The sequence below is a fragment of the Agelaius phoeniceus genome, chromosome 5 (assembly GCF_051311805.1).
Source record: "Agelaius phoeniceus isolate bAgePho1 chromosome 5, bAgePho1.hap1, whole genome shotgun sequence".
Classification (NCBI taxonomy): Eukaryota; Metazoa; Chordata; class Aves; order Passeriformes; family Icteridae; genus Agelaius; species Agelaius phoeniceus.
The window spans coordinates 5,671,293-5,684,850 of NC_135269.1; the positions used below are offsets into that span (position 1 = coordinate 5,671,293).

General features: G+C 42.3%; 1 protein-coding gene across 9 annotated transcripts in view; it reads right to left on the reverse strand.

Moving 5' to 3' along the window:
• Nucleotides 1–212: 212 nt before the first annotated feature.
• The window catches only part of ERC1 (ELKS/RAB6-interacting/CAST family member 1), a 277,355-nt gene continuing 264,009 nt past the window's right edge, over nt 213–13,558 (reverse strand). For all 9 annotated transcript variants that reach the window (XM_077178195.1, XM_077178201.1, XM_077178199.1 and 6 more), the window contains one exon: nt 213–6,994. In XM_077178195.1, the coding sequence (XP_077034310.1) occupies nt 6,857–6,994 (138 nt within the window). In that variant the 3' untranslated portion in view covers nt 213–6,856. The remainder of the gene's footprint in view (nt 6,995–13,558) is intronic.

Below are 13,558 nucleotides of genomic sequence, written 5' to 3' on the forward strand. Positions count from 1 at the left end.
CACCTTGTAGGCAGCCCCAGCTGTGTCCATGAGCATTCCCAGGCACGTTGTGCAGCCAAACCCCAGCAGGTTTGTCCCACTGCTGCAGGTGGGCAACAACTGGGACCTCAAGCCTGGTGTCAGGGAACAGCCCTGCAGCCTACCTGCCCTCCCATCCTGGGCACTCAGGAGAGGACACCAAGCAACACACACTGAAATAAAGACAGGGCCCGGAATTTTTAAATAATTTTATAATTTCCTGATGAACTTAGTCTGTGAATAAAAAAAGAAGAAAAAAAATGAACAAAGTGTTTATATTATCAAGGCAAAGTTGAATATAACACATTTTCTTTGCAATTTCATTATCCTGTCAGTAACATGACTCCAGCAATAAAACACATACGAGTTGAAGGCAGCGTGCGCGCTTTGCATCACGGACACCAATGTCTCCCGCTGCTGTCACTTCCAAAAGGAATTCAAGCACACTAGATCCCATCCCTAAAGCCTGCCTCCCCCTCCACTAAAGTGCAACACGTCTCTCCCAAAGCAAATGAGGGATCTGTGTCTGTGGAGTGGATGGGGCATCCCACAGAATTCGACTCCACAGATGATTTGTGACCTTGGTGTGCAGCTCTCCTCATTCGCTGCCTCGGAAGGAAACGGCAATATACTGTTCTAGTGGGCTTGGAGCAGCATGTTGGGCTAGCACAGAAGTTACTCCCCTGTTTGTGGTCCCATTGGATTCGTCCTCCTCCAGCATCTGGACAAATAAAAAGGCATCTTACACTAAAGCCTCCCCAGTTATACTGTAATGAGTGTGTAGTGAGGGGCCAAACGCAGCCATCCCTGGGCAGGGAGGGAAGGAGGACTTGGCCTTGTCCACAGAGAGCTGGGAAGATGGGGCAGAAATAAGGAACAATGTCTACTTTTAAAATTTGGCCTCAAATTTGATTTTTAAGATAAGCACATTTTATAACAAATAAGAGTATACATGACCAATAGATCCATTTTTTGCCAGTTTCCAAGTGAAAGAAACCAGTGTTTTGAACAAAAAGCCTTACCAAAGCACCAAGAGCCTAATGGGAATACCTACTTAACAGCAAAAAACACTGACTTGATTTTCAAGATCGGAACTAAGCTTGCAAAATGGGGACAAACAGCATATGGTTAAGTTGGATAATAAAAATACATTCACTTAATGAAATTCTTTACCTGTGTTCATAGGTAAAGTGATCTGTCAGGGTTTTTTCTGTTAACCTTACACACCAGTTTAGTCTCATGTTGTTCCTTTCAAGCAATGCAAGTCTGTGATGCAACCAGAGCAGAAAGTGGCTGCTGGTCCTTTCCTGCCCCATAACGCGCTTGGGTACGTGACCAACACCAGAGGCAAGGAAATACAACTTTGATAATGAACCTACACACAACTACCTGCACTACCTGATCTGGACTTGCTCATGTCCCTGGCATCAAGGGGTGGGATGGAGAAAACAGAAAATTTGGCTAAAGCTTTTGGCCCATTCACATCAGTGGTTCCCATCTTAGGGGACACCTGGTGTTGATGACTGTTACCAGAAAAGATTGACTTCCAAAATACTGTTTCATTCTGCCCATTTCTGTCTTACACACGTACAGTATAAACCTGGGAAAGCAGGAACTTATACAGGGTTTGTAACATTTCCTAAGAGGCCAAGCTGCCTTGGACCTCAAAAGCCTGTGAAAGGCAACTGGTTATAATTATAAGCCCACATATCCTTTTCCGTACAATCCCGAGAGGAGGAGTCATGGCTTTGTTGCTTCTTTACTTGAATTCCTTTTAATGAAATTTATTTTTATATATTTTTAAAAACACATCTTTTTCAGTTCTACTACTATCTTTTGTTTCAAACCGACAATAGACACACATTGTTGGTAACTGCCCCAGCCTTAGGACCACACAGACAATATCGACAAGCAGAAAACAAAACAGGAAAAAAACACCCCTGAAAAAGTCAGGGGAGATACTGATGACAGGGTTACAGCACTCACCACACACACTGGAAAAAGTCAGGATTTCTGAGTTTATGCTTTTGACACTAAAAAGTTTTGAAACAGTTTTTCTCTTTTTTTTTCTTCGTTTTAAAAATAGTCAGCGGATACAGCCATTTTGTTCAGAAGGATCTGCTGTTGCGTAAGGTTCCTTCCATTTATGTGGAAAAAACAATTAAAAACATCATTTTGCTTTAAAAAACCCCCTGACACTCCTCTTCCTCACCACGCAGATGAGAGGGGTCAGCAGAGTTGGCCTTGCCAGGCACGACGTCCCCGATGCCCCGCGCCCGGCCCTCCTACCACGGCTCTGCTGGGGCAGTGTTGGTTTTCCAGAGCCTTCCACGGCCTCTTCAGGTCCCTCTTCCAGTGGGGATGTTGAGCTGAGGAGAAGCTTCCTTTCAGTATCAGATGCCTTGGTTGTACTCTTTCCCTTTAGCATTTCACTGGAATAATTTCAAGGATATACACATTTTTGTATGTAATGACATTTTTGCTTTAAAATGGTATCAGTGAATGACTCCACATCCTTTGTAAAGACCCCTGCAGTGGCAGCAATTGGCAATTAGTACAGGAGTGGGGACTCAACCCTGTCACCCCTCATCAGATGTAAAAATTTCCCAACAAATTGAGCACTAGCAGCAGAACAGATGGGAATTACAGGGCAAACAAAAAGAGGTGCCCCTTTGGTTCAACAACCAGGGTTATCTCTACAAGATTTATGACATCTATGCTCCCTTGTGCAAATTTCAGAGCCCTGAAGTACCAGGAAGTTTTCCAGAGAAGGCATTTTCCAGCCATGCAACGAGAAACGGCGCACGTGGTTCCGCGCATCGCGTTGGACCTTCACCTTCCGTCCCCAGGACTTGGCAAAAACTGGGTATTCCAAAGAGGGTTTGGCATTTTCTGGAGTGAAAGCTGGTTAAAGGCAGTCAACACGAGAGAGAATACTTAGAGAAGCCTAGAGCTTCGTTGGGGAGCATGCCAGGTAATTCTTCCAGCGGCAAACAGTGCTCATGTCTCACCCTGCAATTCTAGTGTTATGTCCTTGTAGTGTTTTACATGAGGTTGGATTCAGAGGAAAGTATGGACTCGGGCTTGTGGGTATCATGAACAAGTGTGGTTGCAGTGTCAGCTTTTACAGGGTACATGGGCTTCAGAGGCTTCAGTTATTTTTTAGCCCAAGCCCTGCCAAAATGATCTACTTAATTTTCTACAAACAGCTCCTGAGTCCTTACATCTCTCAGTTTCTCTGCAAATGACAGCTCAGAAGAAAAAAAAGTAATATTAAAGCAGTTAAAACTTTCACAGCTCCTGTAGCAAATGAAACTTCATTCAACAGGAGAAGAAAAAGCAAATTTCCCCAGGGTCCCTGGGAAGGGGCCCTGATTTCCTAGAGCTGCTGCACTGCAGGACCACTGTGGTAGGAAACTGTCTGCATCTGCCTGGCTGCTGACACTTGGGAATAAGATCTTAGAAGAGCAGTGGTGGGTTAGGCAACTGGATGAGCATTGCAGGGTATGCCACATATGGCCTTTCTCCCATGTGCCTCATATGCAATTCCATGATGGGTTGTGAGAATAAAATCCCTTTGTTGCCTTAAGGCCAATGGTGTGGCACTCCATATGAGTGAAAATAAAAAGCTTTCAGTGGTCACATTCAGCATTAAATTGTGGCCAGCAGTACCTCCCAAACCCCAAAGTTCCTCAAGCTATTCACAGGATCTCTGTTGACACAGGATCAGAGAGGTTACCTGAAATAGTTCAATGGAGATCAAGTTGGATCAAGACTGTTCCAAAATGAGATCTGCTCCCTCCCTGAGTGCACTTCACAGAGGTCTAAGATCAATCTTTAAGATGGGAAGCCTACAAGACCTAGGAGATAACAGCAGTTAACGAGAAAAATCACCAGGGCCCAACAATTTGGATGGAAGGAACAGCAGGTGTGTGGCTGGCAGATAAAGGACCAAATGGCCAGCGTGAAAACCAGCCAGGCTTGACAAATCCTCCCTGGGAAGAGGCCAGGAGATGTGTAAACAGCGAGCTTCACCCCGCTGCTGATGCACAGATCCTGCACACGCTGCCCTGACAGCACCAGGCCTCTGGCTGGGGCACTTGGGGCCACAGAAATGCAGCCACAAGCTGAGTTAGAGATGCTGAAGAAGCAGCAGCACTTCCCTGCGATGTGTGGGCAATGCGGTAAAGCCAGGGAATTGAAATAACAGCCTGAAGTGATCACCCCTCACTCCATCCCCTCCCCCTGCCCCTGCCTCCAGCAGAAACGCTATCAAGGAACATCTCAGTAAGAGGTTTACAAGCAGGAGCCATTTGAACCATCAATAAGGGAAATTCCACAGCTTCTCACAGAGGAAGGATTGTTTTACAGCAGGGAACCAGGGCAGCTGGAGATTTGACCATATAAGTTAATGAGAGAGTCAGGAGGGGCGGCGGTGGCCGATGATGCCGGGCTGATGGCTCTGATGCTTTTACAGGCGGCATTAAATTCCTTGAGTGAGTAATTAGGGGTGATGAGGAAAATGCAAGAGGAAAGATTTCAAAACAACAGCTCCTATCGAATGGTGCTGACTCAAAGAATGGGACCAAAGGGGTGGCTCTGGGATGAGGCAGGGCCCAGTAGTGGTACAGTCACTGTCTGCTGCCCTTCCGGCATTCCCCCCTTCCACACATCCAGGTTCCCATTGCTCCCCTCACACACCACACCAAAAAAAGCTTCAGACACAGGCTGCTATTACAGGAAGAACTAAAGTTAGCTCTCCTGATTTGCAAAGCACTGGTAATTCCAAAAGAATTGGAAAAGGAGTGATTTGCCTCTTCTTTTGAGACTTATTCTTCCTAGACACCCTGGCTATGAATGCGGCTCCTTCTGCTGAATTATTACAGTAGAATCAATGGGGATGTGATTTATTTTAAATAGAGTCTACAGGTACATAAGGTTGCAGTTTTGCCCAATTTTCACTGCTTGTTTGGGAAAAAACGACAAGGTACATCTTCCCTTATCCAAACTTTTGCTGATCTCCTTTGTGATGGAAGCAACTGATCACTTCTAAAGATAAAAACAAGGTGTGAAAGACATACAGGCAGCTGTGCTGTGGATCTGAGAGATGTAAGAAATGCAGCTTTCTTGAAAAGGCCTGGAACATTTTCCTTAGCATAACAGCTTAGTGATTAAGCTCACAATGTAGTAAGCTATATGGAATTAAACTGCAGGCTCTGAATGGGAGGTTTAGTGAGAAGATCTATAATTAGCTATTGACTAGAAAACCAAGATATCTTCCACTGCAGTGTTATTTGGTCTCCTTTTGCTTTCCCCTTGCTCTCTGAGGTAACATGAGCCAGCCAAAGGGAGCAGCTCCTTTAAGGAGCACATGGGGACATGTTACAGGGCTCTGTCCTCCAGATGCCCCCAGACACACATAACCACTGGCAGCCAGGAAAAAAACCTGTCTCCCCATTAATGCATAGTCCAAGAATGAACACCCAAGTCCTACTCATAAAATAGGATTTCTGACATTGCTACCAAACTGCAGACAAACTGATCTGGGATTTCAGGTCATATTACCTATCAGCAGGAGCTGTAACGAGTGTCAAAGGTGGATGGGAATAAAACTAAGGCCTCTCATATACACAGAAGAATTGCACTGGTTTAAGTAAAGCTGTGATTTTACACCTATCTACTCAGCTGGGTGCCAACTGCAGCAGAGATGCTCCTCTTCATAAGGGTTATTGCTCTGAACTCAAACTAATTCCCCCTCAATGTAAGCTAAACCAAAATAAATTAAATTATAATTATAGTAAGAAATATGCTACTGGTTTACCTAACTTAGTTTTAAAATTATACTTTTAAGCTAAGTGATGCAAATTTCTCATTTACAGAATGCTTAAGACTATTCTGACGACAGTCAGTGTTCACAAAGTCATAGCCTGAAAAACTGGACAAACTGTACAAGTTAAAGCTGGGAACTGACCTGTTGACCACACCTGCTCAAAGGGAGAGAGCTCTCTATAAAGTAAGAACATAGGAGACACAGACTTATGATGAGAAACCTCATCTAAACCCCCCCAAAAATCAAAATATGAAAACAGTGACCTCAAAAAATGGCCCACCTAGCAATTCAGAGTCAGACCAGTGAACAATAAAATTCCAAGTTAAGTAAACAGAAAGTACCAGTATGCCTACCTTTTCTCCCAGCTGCTAGATGAAATGACTAACAGGAGCAAGGAGGGAAACTTTCCTTTCCTCACTCTGTTATTGAAGAACATAAGATGCATTGAGACAGGCAGCAAGACCTGAGCTAGCTGATGCTGGCCAGCCACGAGCCATGATCAGAGCACACTCAGGTTTGGTTTTAGCACTATGAAATTCAGGCTTTCAGCTTTCATGAAAATAAAAAACAGGAAGGAGGAAAGAAGACAAGAAGGAAAAAGCAATATATTAATGAAAGGTGAGGGCTACTCTTCTGCAACCTCATGGAGAACTAGAGCTGCTTGTGTTCAGTGGATCCCCTCTTCTTTGCTCAGTAGACTTGGAAGAGCTCTGCTTAGCTGTATCCAAAAGTCACCATCAACAAAGTCAATGGGGAACTGGATTCTAAAGTAGAAAGGCAGTGAGAAGATGAATACAAAAACAGCTGATTAATCATAGACTGGAAGAACCTAGAGAGCATGTAGTTTTTAGAAGGGGCTTTTTTTTTTGCTTTGCCTTTGTTTTCTTTGTCAAAGGTGCACCAGAAGTTTCTATTCCATGTTCTTTCACACTGCTCTCCACTCCCATGGCTCTGTGGGCTGCCTGGCCTTGGCCACTGGTGTGCTGCTCCGTGGGCTGGTGGCTGAGGTCAGGAGGACTCCTCGAGGGCGTTGACGACCTGCTCCAGGATGTCGGGGCAGTGATCCGCGATCTGCTGCAGGATGGCGTTGGCAAACTCCTGCAGCTCCACGCTCTCCCTCTCCCCCTTCTCCAGCTCCTTGTGCAGCTGCAAGGACACACAGAAACATGGTCAGCCCCTGCTCTGAAATGAGCTCACTGTGTGACAGCCCTGCCACACCGCCACTTTGGAAAGGGAACTAACAGAGGTGATGAGGCATTCACATGTTCTGAAAAATCCCTTCACCCAGGATTTTTCTCCTGGGAAGCTGAGAAGCCTCAGAGAAAAAGGAAAACAACAATTATCTCATTTGCTTCTCCTCTGTTTTGCTCCTTTAAAATGTGTTTGGAGATTGTTTACCAACAGGTGATTGTTTCATTGGATTCTGGTGTGAGTGTTTTCATTCTTTGGCCAATCAGGGCCAAGCTGTGTCGGGACTCTGGAAAGAGTCAAGAGTTTTCATTATTATCTTTTTAGCCTTCTGTAAGTATCCTTTCTGTATTCTTTAGTATAGTTTAGTTTAATATTCTTTAATATAATATAGTATCATAAAATAATAAATGAGCCTTCTGAGAACATGGAGTCAGATTCACCATTCCTTCCTTCGTCTGGGGGAAACACAAATACAATAAGGTGACACATGCTGGGCACTTCCAGCACCTGCATCTTCCCCTGGTGGCCCTGTCACCTGGAACTGAATGCTCTCCATCCTCTTTATTTCACTTTTTCATTCTACAGGACCAGGCTTGTCACCTTCCCAGTAAAGACCATGTCCGCATGACTTAACTATACCTGAATATATTTATATCACTTTTTCATTCTACAGGACCAGGTTTGTCACCTTCCCAGTAAATACCGTGTCCACATGACTTAACTACTCCTGAATACATGCTTCTATGATAAATGTAAGAAAAACTTCCTATGTAGAATGTTTTTCTGAAGGCAACCATATTGCAGGAGCAATACAACAGCTTGCCAGTCTACTGCTTTAAATAGCTTGACTTTTATTCATGAACAATGGGATGTTTCACAGGTCATTACTTGAGAAATATTCCTGATCTGAAATTCAATAGGAATGTCACATAATTATACAAAATGTACCCAAAGTTAACTAGAATTCTATTTTTCCCAAGGAATTACTACTTTTCAGGAACTCTCTTTCCTAACTCAGAAGATGACTACGCACAATTGCAGTGGAACATACACGATTTTTGTTTACTAACTCTGCATTTCCTGTTGGGTCATTCGTTCTTCAGATCCCTATAATTGGCTCAGAACAGGACACAGAATTTCAAACTTTATATTATTCACTCTGTCTACAGTTTATAAACAGTTTCTCCAACAAGTGGTGTCCCAAACCATGTCACACAACATATGCAAACACAGCTTTTAGCTTTGAGCCTAATGCCATTGCCAGATTTAGGGGCCCTCAGAGTCTTAATAAAGAGCAGGAAACATCTGCCTTCAGTAACCTGCTTGGCTGCCCAGCAATTGATAAAGTCCATGCTGGCCTGTGAACTGTGCAAAATCCCAAGGAAGGCTGTAATTTGTGCAAGCATTATAGGGATTACTGTACTCACAGTGGTCTAAGGACCTCAGAGAACAAGGAGAAGCAGCATCCCTTACTAGGTCAGATGATATGGATAGATAGGCTGGATAAGCTCTCAAGCAGACAGCCCTGCCCTGTGCTATATACCAAAAAAGCTCTTTCAATTTTTTAGTGATAGGATTTTCTTCTAATGAAGTATATTCCCTATGAATATAAGACAACCATATATGTAGCAGGTACATCCACGTAAGATGGATTCTGAAGCTTATTTCCAGCTTCTGAAGCCAAAATTCTTTGTCACTCTGAGCTGCTGTGAGCAACCATCTTATCTTATTTGAACCTTCTTTTAAATTGTGTGGTTTAAAAAAAATTAACATCTGACAGTTCTGTAACATTTCTTATTTCAAAGTGATTAGTATTTTTATTGGAACTCTACTATGTTAATACAAGACATGGAAAGAATGTCAAACTGGCATTTTTCATGCCTGAAGGGATAACTGTTCATCAGTATACAAATTTGTTGATCTGAGTTTGGCACTTGTGTAACACTGCTCAATGCAGGTTTTAAAAAAAGAGAATTATCAGGCAGCAGCACAGCAGGGATCATTTTACCACTTTAAGAGCACGATGAAGTGGCAAAGGTTAGATTTCTACAATTAAAATTCTAATCAGATACAACAGCCTGTCTCTGTTTAGTGATGGTATCAAGCAAAGCACAGCAGATTGTTTCTGCAAGAAACACTGCTTTAAAACAAACAGCCTAAGAATGACTATGGAATAAATAAAAATGCTTTTCAAGAAAGTTACAGTGCAGGCTTCTGTAGACAAAAGTGTGAGAAAGGAAATTAAAAGGGCAAATGTGCTACACTGTTCCCTTTCCTAGGCAGGGTAGCATATAGTAAATTATTGGGGCTTTGCATGCTGAATGTTGGTTTAATGTGTCCTTATGTGCTTTGTTCCTACTGGCTGCTGCACTCACACAACAGCCATAGGAACCCGAGAGGGGCTCCTGCCAAGAATCACAATGCAAAGGCAACCTGATCCTGCTCTGTGGAGTGACATGAGCTGGGAATGGGGAAAAGAGAGGGAAGGGAGCACTCTGGGCTCAGGCAGGGCTCTGGGGGAGAAAGGGGGGACTCAGCAGTAACCCATAATGGCTCAGGAATGGCACGCTGTGGATGGCTGATCAGCCTGGTTCCAGCAGCCTGGCAGAGGCATTAGTCAGGAACTTACCATGGATGGACAGGTCCAGTCAGCAAACAGAACTGAGAGAGGCAGAACAAGCAGCCAGGAGTGGTGCTGGATATTAAAAGCCAGGATTCAGGGATTCAGGGACTGCTTCTGAGGCTGGGGTTGCAAGCCTGGTGAGATCCCAGGTGGGCCCAGGTACAGCAACCACCCCACCCCTGGTGCATTCCTGGGAATGCTCTGAGCCTACAACTCTGAGACAGGGTTGCCTTGTGCTTCTTGGGCCAGCACAAAGATTGCATGGTGCCATCCATCAGAAAGATGGGAGGCCATGGAGCTGGGAGAGAGCAAGCAACAGGAGAAAGAGCCAGCGTTATCATTCTCCTTATCTGGCACCTGCACGGGTCCTGAGCTCTCAGTCCACAGCAGGAGAACCAGGAGAGGGCAGTGTTCGCAGGGAAAGCAGAGGTCCTGCACCACCACCACCTGCCCAGCCAGCACCCCTCTTCCTGGCCTTTCAGCCAAATCCTCCAGGTGAAGGACAAAGCAATTAAATTAATGAAATATTAAAGCACCTGCAAGAGATTGAACTTCAAAACTGAAAGAGGGTTGGTGGACAAAGGAGAATCCTGCAGGATGTTGTCTTCAGTGGGGCAATACTGCAACATCAGTGAAGTCTCAGTTCCTTGTTCTACTAGTCAACATTCATGTATTTATAAGATGCCTTATAAAATCAAGATAAGCCCAACAAAAGAAGCTGATGCCAAAGCTAATAAATCAAATGCAACCAAACAAAAGCAACCAACTTAACCAGAGGAAGAAAATATTTCCAAGAAGAGAGTTTTTGACCACGAAGAGCCCAAAAGGAGATGGCTCTGAATGCTGAAGGCCAGCAACAATACTTTACAAATTAGCACAGACAGAAAGTCTACACAGCTGGCTGGCAGATGTCTGTGATGAAATGTCTTTGGAAAAATAGCAATGACAGCCTTGAGTTGAGTCTGCTAGCTTCAGAACAGCAAGATTTAATACTGTGATTCCTGCTTCAACAAAGACATCTTGATTGACTCTATGGCTGGTTTGAGCATTTCTAGAGCAGGGATATCATCTCCATTGACGTCACTGCTCTGGGCAGCAGCGGGAGCAGCACGCGCCAGCCCTCCATCCACCCAGGGGAACATCCAGTTCCCAGTGCCATAACTGGATTCACCTGCATGTTTCAAAGTCCAAATTTTAGGGAAGCTTCTCTGAAAGTATTAATATCTGCTCCTGGTTTCCTAGATTTTTCCAGTTCTAGCTCCTGGTTTCCTAGATTTTTTTTCTTGTGACTGCAAGCTGACATGGTGTTATCCTCCCCCTGCCATTTTTTCTATGGAAATAAAGAAATGTGAACAATCCTTTTTTGCTGGCATTTCCAGTTGAGGATATGGGGAGATTCACATTCTTGCCCCAAAGAAATGACCAAAAATGAGAAGGCAAAGCCAGATATGTTTTTTGTCTAGTTGATGACAAGTAAGAACAGACAGTTCAGAAAGGAAAGGACAGCAAGGACCCCAGAAGTGCTTAATAGTATTTATCTTTGGACAGAACAACAGAAATGGCCTTCAACATCTCAGGGGAGAGAAAGCTTGCAGATAATCTGCAATAGATTCAGACACTTTTCAGCACTGCTGCCTTCCTTCCTGTGTTTAGAGCAAGTCATGATAGGAATAATTTTCCATTTATAGTTAAAAAAATCCCTAACAATTCACCATTAATTTAGCTTCTCTGTTCCAAGATATATCAGAACTTATTTAAAGACTAGTAGACATTCAGAGTCACATGAATGATTCATAAGAAGATAACTTCATGGTTAAGAAATAGGATGCTATGGTTATATATGCAAACTGGGTGAACTGTGCTGCTGCTCTGCAGAACCTTCATGGCCTCTGCTTTTCCCATAATGCAAAAAAAGCATAATTAAACTGAGATTCTTTAAAACTTATTTATACTCCCCAGTGTGATTTTTGCCTGATTAACAATCCCACAGAAACACTGATGAAAAAGGGCAAACACAGATAAGCTGGTATCTCATCTTGGACTATGGACAGTAAACCTGAATACAGAATATGAAGAGCTTGTAGAGCAGCACAAAAAGAAAGTTAGTGGAGAACTTCTATAAGGATACAATACTGGGATATAAAATTATGTTTTTCCAAAGTTCAAGTGTTTCTCTATCAGGTTATGGTTACTCTGAAAAATACATTTAGAGCTTAAAGTAACACAAGTAAACACCAATAAGAGATTACACTGATTTAATCTAAACCTTTGTTTTGTCTTCTGTTAAACTTCACTGGAGCTCAGGTCAATGGTCAAGAGCTTTTGCATCTATCCAGACAAACCAGTGAAAATACATGTTTGATGCAGTGAGAGCTAATTACATATAAACCTTTATTTCTCAACCATGTACCCATAAAGGAGCCAAAAGAAAGGGCCATGAGTATGGAAATCCAGTCTGACAAATTTCAGAAACAAAACAAGAAAAATTTTTAATGTAAACCATTAAATATTTTTGCTCTATCTGGAAATTTGGAGTTTATGTTAGCTCTTTCAAAATACTTAAAACATATGCATTTAAAAATTAAAGTAAGATTTCAAATGAAACAGTCTTGTCTTTTTAAAAAATATTTACAATGCACATTGCCCATTTTTATTTGTACATGGAATTACTAATTTTAATTAAAATATATACTATCCATGATTAACTATTCCTAACTTGAAAAGAGATATAAAGCCAAGCAGAATCCACAGCAGGAGCTCAGCATCAGGAGATGCTGCACAAAGCTGTCACAAGGACCAGGCTGTCTGAGCAAGGCCCAGAGTAACAGAATTTACTGCTAAGAGAAAAACAAGAGGAGAGGTGAGCTGGCCTTGAGAAAACAAGGGAACAGCTTGGGGTTGTACCTTCTGCTTGTAGGGACTGCTTCTAATGAGACCACTCTCATTTTCTGACACACCACACACACACAAAATGCTGGATGATGTCCTGAAATCAGTGTTTTTCCTTTTATATCTCATTTCAAGTTAGGAGTTATTAATGTTCCTGATTGATAGCATGTATTGTAATTAATATTAGCAATTTCATGGACAAATAAAAATGAGTGATGTTATGGCATTATGGCTAACTTACAGATAACACTTGTGATTTTAACCAGTATTTAAGAACTATGACACTGTTCTCATCCTCACCCAAACCATTAAATACAAAAGTTTAAAATACTTCAAAATATAACAATTTTAGAGAATTCCCATATCCATTGCTTTCTCAACCAGACTCAGGAAATAGATTTGCACATGAAGAAGGATATAAATTGTTGCAATTATTACTTCTAATTTCTAACAGAGACCAGAAGTGGACTGTTTAACTTTAAAATACATTATGCATTCCCATAAGATTACAAATTAAAAATAAATGACATAAATCAAGTGGGGGAAGATAACAAGCTAATAGAAGAGCAGTCAGAGAAGGAAGACAAGGGTAAATTCTGAAGTAACAGTGTAATTTAGAATGACTAAATGTAAATCATAGCAGAGTAATTTCTTTGCAGAAACTAAGCAAGTTGTGTAATTCCTCACAGATGACACAAGAACACAAGCAGAATCTGAACAAAGAAGTACACAGGATGTTTATTAAATAACTATTTGTACTTTAGAGTAAAGTTTATCCCACTCGCAATATTGTTTGTATAACAAATCAAAATATGTGTTGAATATTTTCAGGATTTAACTGAAATTAATCAAATATGCAGTTTTAAAATGAAATTTGACAGCTACAGGTATGAGGTTTGGTGTCCTTTTGTACAGAAGGCTTACCATTGCTCTGTGGAGGCTGAAATGTGAATGAAGTGCAAGGTAAATGTTGCTCCTTGGAAGCAAGCCATGACTCTTTAGCTGAT